Here is a 7,530-nt window from a genome sequence, read left to right as displayed (position 1 = left end):
TTGCCGGCCGTAATCACATGACCGTCATTTTTATCGTCGACTCCAAGACCGAGTATAATGCACTGCTCGGTCGCGACTGGATTCATCAAACCAGCTGTATTCCTTCATCATTGTATCAAGTGCTCATTTTTTGGGACGGCAAATCGATCATTGTTCACCCGGCCGATAGTCAGCCATTCGAAGCTAACATGATCCAAGCACGGTATTATGATGACCATGTCGGCTACATCACCCTACAGGGTTTCAATAATGAAGGACGACCGACTCAGATTTCTGTTCAAAAAGCTATCGAGGTTGGCGCCGAAACTGTCCACCAGGATTCAACGAGACTCGGTTTAGCTAACTTCATCCCCGACCCCGATGTTTGACATCGATCGAGAACAACGTCGGGCCGCAGTTTCATATACTATGGAACGACTGTTGGCTCATTGGCATACTATATCTAAGCAACCAAATTCGGGCGTTAACCTCGTCGAGTTCCTCGCCGAAGGAGATAATGGTCCTGTCTTATCTCTTGACAAAATTCAAGCTGCCCCGGTCGAGCTTGAAAACAATCGGCCCCAAGTTAAGGACCCCTTGGAAGAAATTACTGTTGGGGCGGCCGATGACCCACAACCTTTATTTATTAGTGCTTTACTTCCCCAACCTATGAAAGCCGAACTTCGTGCCCTTCTTGAGGAATTCAAAGATTGTTTTGCTTGGAGCTACCATGAAATGCCTGGCTTAGATTGCACTCTCGTCGAGCATGAGTTACGTATTAAACCTGGATGTAAACCTTTCCATCAACCACCTCGATGATTCTTGACTGAAGTGCAACTCGGTATCAAGGATGAACTGGTTCGGCTTTTGAAAGCAGGGTTCATTCGGACAGCTCGATACGTTGAATGGTTAGCCAATATCGTTCATGTTTTAAAGAAAAGTGGTGCATTGCGCATTTGTATCGACTTCAAAAATCTGAATCTGGCAACTCCCAAAGATGAGTATACAATGCCGATTTCAGATTTGTTAATCGATGCTACGGCGAATCATGCAATCTTATCTTTTATGGATGGACATGCTGGGTACAACCAAATTTTCATTGCCGAAGCCGATGTGCACAAGACTGTTTTTCGCTACCCGGGGGCACTCGGCACTTACGAATGGGTTGTCATGCCATTCGGCCTCAAGAACGCCGACGCCACATACCAACGAGCAATGAACACCATATTTCATGATTTAATTGGAACCATCGTCAAAGTCTACATCGACGATGTTGTAATTAAATCTAAACGCTGGCAGACACATCTGGATGATCTTCGACAGGCTTTCCTTCGTATGCATCAACACAACCTCAAAATGAATCCTGCCAAATGTGCCTTCGGTGTGTCAGCTGGTAATTTTCTCGGCTTCCTTGTGCATCACCGTGGGATTGAAGTGGATGAAAATAAAGCATGCGCAATCATCAATGCTCCACCCCCGACGACGAAGAAACAACTACAGTCCTTACTCGGTAAGATAAATTTTCTCCACCGATTTATAGCTAACTTGATGGGTAAAATGAAAGCGTTCTCTACGCTTTTGAAACTTAAGGACTCAGATAAATTTGAGTGGAAAGACGAGCATCAGGCGGTGTTTACATAAATCAAAGTCTCCCTCACGACACCACCTGTCCTTGTCCCACCCCGACGCGGTAAGCCTCTCAAGCTATATATCTCTGCAGCCAAAGAGTCCATCGGCTGCCTTCTCGTGTAAGACAACGATGCTGGACAAGAGCAGGCTATTTTCTACCTCAGTTGAAATCTTAATCAACCGAAGATCAATTATTCCGCCGTCGAGAAACTCTGTCTTGCCGTATTTTTCGCCGCCTCCAAGCTTCGACATTACATGCTCTCATTGGTCATACAAGTCATTGCCTAGACCGACGTCATTTGCTACATGCTCACCTGACCAATCGTAAAAGGCCAAATTGGGAAGTGGACAATGGCGTTGTTCGAGTTTAGCTTGCAATACGTGCCCCAGAAAGCTGTCAAAGGCCAGGCACTGGCTGATTTCCTCGCTCAACACCCTTCCCCCTATGGTTTTGGGGGCATCGACGTCGAAATCGGCATGGTTGAAACGCGCGATAACTACTGGACGATGTACTTTGACGGCTCAAGTACTTCATCCTCGGCTGGCGTCAGAATTGTCATTCAATCCCCAAACCACCATCGTTGGTATTTTTCGCTCAAGCTGGATTTTGAATGCATAAATAATCAGGCCGAATACGAAGCCCTCATCATCGGCCTTGGCATCCTTCATGACTTGCGGATAACCCGTGCCCTCATCCTCGACGACTTTGAACTTGTGATTAACCAACTTAATGGGTCTTTTCGATGCATGAGTTGTACCCTAGCACCCTACCACATGGTTGCCAGCTATTTGGCCGAATCCTTCGATGGTATTACATTTGAACATATTTCCCGGATTCATAACACAGAGGTCATCGGCGCCGGACTCCGGCGAACCAAGGAAGAAGGAGAAGAATATTCCGTCAACTTTGACGGAATATTTTGACGCCGTTAGGTAAAACTAACAAATTCTATTACTTTTTAATGGAATATTCCTAACAGCGTCACGGTTACCGTTAGTGTGCCAGGCACATGCCTGCGTGTGGGCCGCGTATCTGCCTGTGCCTTGGCCGGAGCGTGGCGGAGCGTGGGAAGTCAAAAAAAATTTCTAAAAATATGGGGATGTTTGTGAGGTTATGTAGATCATGTTGGTATATTCAAACATCCCATTTGAGCAATGTATGAGAAGTTATTAGCTAGTAAGGGTTATGTACTTTAAATTGACCTTTTTATAGTTGTTTCGCATATAGGGGAGGCTTATCCCGAGGACGAGCGTAGTCAAGGGCGACTCAGGGGCTACGACCCTTCGACATACCAGTGAGTGGGCTTTTGGTTTTTAGTATATACTTATATACTTGATATTTTCCCAGAAAATGCGTTTAAATGAAAGTATGCCTTGAAATGCAATGCATATAAATTATGTTCAATATATGAATTAGTATATGATGCATAATATATAATTGTGGTGCTGTGGACGCTCAGGTAAGCCCAGGTGAGTTTATGAATTGTAAATTTGAATAACGGTTGTGATTAATTGAGAAGCATAGAGCTTATAAACCTGCACCCCGGTGTTAGTGATTAGCCAGAGATATGTCACAGGCCTGTATATAATGTCACCTCCCGCACCATATGCTCACATTGGATCCAATTTAGGTGCACAGTCTTGTCGTACAGACCATCATAGATGGTTCGGACTCGTAGGTAACTAGCAATTTATCGCCCAGCTATCATGAGAGCGCAATATTGAGCATAATTATATTACACCCAGTCTTGTCATATAGACCCTTTTAGTGGTTCCGACTTGTGTGCAGTGTAGTGCCGTATAGGTCATTGTAGTGACTCCGGCTAGATTGACTAATGAGCTATGAATTCAACCGTACATACTTCTTCAGGGGTTCCGGCTAATACGTTATTTTCCATGAATTTATTTTGGTATGGCATACTTATGAATTTGGTTATATGAAGCATGATTTGAATTGATATATATATATATATATATATATATATATTTATGCATATGTTTATATTCTATTTCTGGGAAAATTATACATGTTTTATGGCGAGAGGTTAGAGCATATTAATGATGAAATGGTTTTGAAAAACATTTGTTTTTGCCCACTCACATTTTCTGTTTTGCGCCCCTCCATGTTTTAGGTAGACTTGTTGTTGGTGGCTTTGAGGATCTCGGCGGTTTTGACAGAATGAAATAATTGTAGGACGTCTTCTGGTACTGTATAATTAGTACTTGTCATATTGGATTGCACCTAGACTTTCTATACTCTAATTAGGAGTATTTACACTTGTATCTCACTCCTAGCACTTCCTGTTTATTAGTGCACATTAGTAGCTTTCGGCTTTTATTTATAGTTGGCGGACAACATGCCTCGATCTCGGTTCGAGTGTGTCAATTATAGTTGGCGAAAAACAAAAACAGAAACTGAAAATGTTTGCGTAAGATAGATGTGAGCAATTTTTAAGTGTATTTGGATTAGTATCACTTGATATTAATGTTACACATGTTATAGTATGAGTAGATGTCATAGTTTGTATTTGTTACACTTTTTAAACATAATAATAACACTACACCGCGGTCTACGAGTACACTTTTCTCGAAAGTGGGTGGGATGACTAGATTGATCTTAAATGCTGGTAGAGAGTTGGATTTTGAGGCATTAAAGCGATATCTACTTGCTACCCCTTTAAATGGAGAGATTTTTCAGTATGACCGTCACATAAGATGACACACCACGTGTTTCTATATAAATGGTGGGTTATGTGTGTTAAAAGATTAATAACTTAAAAATTAAAATTTTCCACCACTTGTATAAAAACACGTGGTGTACCATCCGTGTTCCCGTCACAACTAAAAATTTCTCCTTTAAATGCTTGCCTGCCCTCCTATTAATGAATGTGTGTTTGATGAAGGCAATTTAACAACACTCCTTAAGTAGACAGGCACACTTTGCATGACTCCTGCAATCGAAACTGCACCATTTATATTATCTACTTATACTTTCTCCTTCGTGTATCCAAACTTTCCTCAATTATTAGCTATAGATCTCCTCTTCTCTTTTTTACTTTTTCTTTTTCTTCTTGTTAATTTGTTCCTTCTCACTGTTTTATTTCCAGTTCTTATATCAAATTCTAGGTTTTTTTTCTATAAAATTTTTAGGGAAATGGAACCTCCAGAGCTCTCTTTAGGTCCAACACAGTTGTTTTTTAATAAAACAAGTAGTAGAAGTCCACTGGAATCTGCAGAAAGCAATACTTGTAGAAAGAGGAAGTTTTTACAAGATCACCACCTGAAGAGTACTGCTCCATCTCTATCACTTCAAACAAGTGTTGATCTTCAACTTAAAGATCCCCTTCCATTGGATTGGGAGCAGTGCCTTGATCTTGAGGTATCTCACTCTATCTCTCTCTGTGTATGATTTTTATGATAAATTTGCATAAAACAAGACCTTAACTATTAGAAGTACACGCAAATATATATCACTCAAACATTTTCTTAATTAAGATAATTTGTTTGTCTGATTAATTTTCGTACTTGAAATTGTTTGGTACGTACTTCTTGTTTGGCATGCAATGCAGACAAGCAAAATGTACCATCTGAACAGAAAGACCTCGAGAAAGAGTTGGAACTGGCCTATGAACCAGGCACCTGTGAACCTTGAGCTCAACATCTCAACCCTCTCCGATTCGAGTTCTGATTCACGATCCATCCGAAGCTCTGAGACAATCGAAGAGGCCAAGAATAAGAAAGTACAATGTTCGTCAGGCAGCAGAGACAGTAGTAGCAACAACATGGTGGCTTTGGCTTGCATGAAATGCCATCTCCTTGTTATTCTTTCCTAGTCTTCTCCTTGTTGCCCCAACTGCAAATATGTCCACTCACTTTAAACTTCCAACCAAACCCTCCAAAATCTCATCAAGTTTTTAATCAACCATTATTCTTATGCTTTTTTTCAATAGCCTAGAAAACTGAACATGATCTACAAATTTGGCTATGCAAATTCCTTCTGCCATGTTTGGGTTTCATTATGCGGTAATTTGGTTTAGATGAGTAAATATAATATCTCCATGTGAAGCCATTCTTGTGTAATTTTTAGTTTTTGGTTTTTGTTATGCTGACCTTTGTTTGGGATGAGTAAATCCAAAGTTCGACTTGATTTAGCCAGGTCCTTGTGCGTTTAAAATTTCATGGTACTTATCGCTACATTTTTTCTGGAAAGCACTACCAAATTTGACGGAGGAATCTAAAAATACTAGATCCAACCCATTTGAGGCAACTTTCAAATGAAGCCTGGAAATATACTTCAGTTTGAAGATCTTTTTATTACAGTAGAGTGTTCATCACTCCTCCTTAGTTTGCGTTCTTGTATATCAAGTTAATTACGATTGCGATCCCTTTAGGCTTCCATCCACATTTGGGCTTAACTCAACCTTATATATTGATTATAAATTTTATATATTAACTTAATACGAGAACGTATATTTCAACATGTTTATTAGAAGAACTTCAATTTCCTTCATGGTATCAAAGCAGGTTGAGCCACAAGTGAAGCCAAATTGTAACACGTGCACCACACCGCTTAATTTGTGTTATTCTTGTGTTAGGGTTGAGGATGTGAAGAAATGTCTCATATCAAAAGTTTATTAAATCTTGCACTAAAAACTTCGATTATTCTTCACATTATCAATTACTCCTATAATAGAACTAACACCCCGACTTAGAGTAGTTCTGATGTATGTGTATTTAATTCTTCTATTTTGTTGTTGATTATGGATTAGCTAAAGTCAAGCTCTTTATCAAGTAACTTGAGTGGAAAGATAAATGATTTATGTAATTGTTTGATTTTATAACCAAGAAGATGAGGTCGTGCGACAGGGTTTCATGACTCAGGTTCGAGTTCTGTCAGAAGAAACCTGCACCATCTTTTTTTTTTTTTTTTTTTTTTAATATCCTGAATAGGGGTTGGAGGCACCTCAAACCAATAACTAGAGACAAAAGAAATTAAGGTCAACTTGACCAAATTATGTGCCACTAAATTGACGAAACGACTATGTGACTAATTCTCACAATGGAGAAATTTTGCAAGCTAAGTTTAACATCCTCAATTTGTAAACCCGCAGCAGAAAGACCACTGCTAGAGCTATTAATAGCTTGGACCACTTGTAATGCATCACATTCCAGAACAATGTGTTGCCATTGTTGTTGGACCGCTAGACGCAGACCTTCACGAGCAGCTAGGATCTCCATAGTGTGGGGGTCGATCGTGTGGGGAATTTTGCAAACGAAACCTCCAGCATAGCTACCGGCTTTGTCGCAAAAAACCACACTGATACCCCCACTTTTTGAATTTGCACAGAAGGAAGCATGAACATTAATCTTGATCTAATTCGGTGGAGGTGGAGTCCAACGAGAAGGAGAAAGCAATGGGCAGGAAGTGTGGGACGGCTGAGCATTCACAAAATCAAAGAGAAATAAGCCAGCCATCTTACTAACTACCATGGGGTTCTCTGGCCCATAAGAGGCTATTCCTTGCTCGCCAGATAGAGTAAATAATAGTAAGAAGAAGATCAAATTGCCCTTAAGAAAGAGCAGCAGCACGATGCCAAGCCATTCCAAAAAGGAGGAGAAATTCGCACTACGTGGTCCAAGCCCAATGTTGGCAGAGGAACAAACGGCTCTTGCGAAAGGACATTCAGTAAACACATGTAGTGCCAACTCCGGAGAGGAACTACACAAAACACAGATGGGGAGAATATCTCGGGAGGCTCGCCATACACACAGTTTTACCTTGTTAGGGACCGTGGATTTCCAAATAAAATTCCAAGGAGAGTGCGTGTTGGAAATGTGCCCTCAAACCAATCATGTGATGATACTTTACGGACATTTCACATGTTAAACTAATCTAGTTTAATATCAAGGGCAAAGATTATT

General features: G+C 40.6%; 1 protein-coding gene across 1 annotated transcript; it reads left to right on the top strand.

Moving 5' to 3' along the window:
• The first annotated feature begins 4,590 nt into the window (after positions 1–4,590).
• On the top strand, positions 4,591–5,677 carry LOC126597720 (uncharacterized). The gene is made up of 2 exons (XM_050264531.1): positions 4,591–4,987; positions 5,178–5,677. Exons 1-2 carry the CDS (start codon positions 4,763–4,765, stop codon positions 5,439–5,441), a joined length of 489 nt encoding a protein of 162 aa, XP_050120488.1. The 5' UTR covers positions 4,591–4,762; the 3' UTR covers positions 5,442–5,677.
• The last annotated feature ends 1,853 nt before the right edge of the window (positions 5,678–7,530 follow it).

Source organism: Malus sylvestris, chromosome 13 (genome assembly GCF_916048215.2).
Source record: "Malus sylvestris chromosome 13, drMalSylv7.2, whole genome shotgun sequence".
Taxonomy (NCBI): Eukaryota; Viridiplantae; Streptophyta; class Magnoliopsida; order Rosales; family Rosaceae; genus Malus; species Malus sylvestris.
The sequence above is the reverse complement of the archived record's forward strand: the minus strand, read 5'-3'. Positions and strand labels throughout refer to the sequence as shown.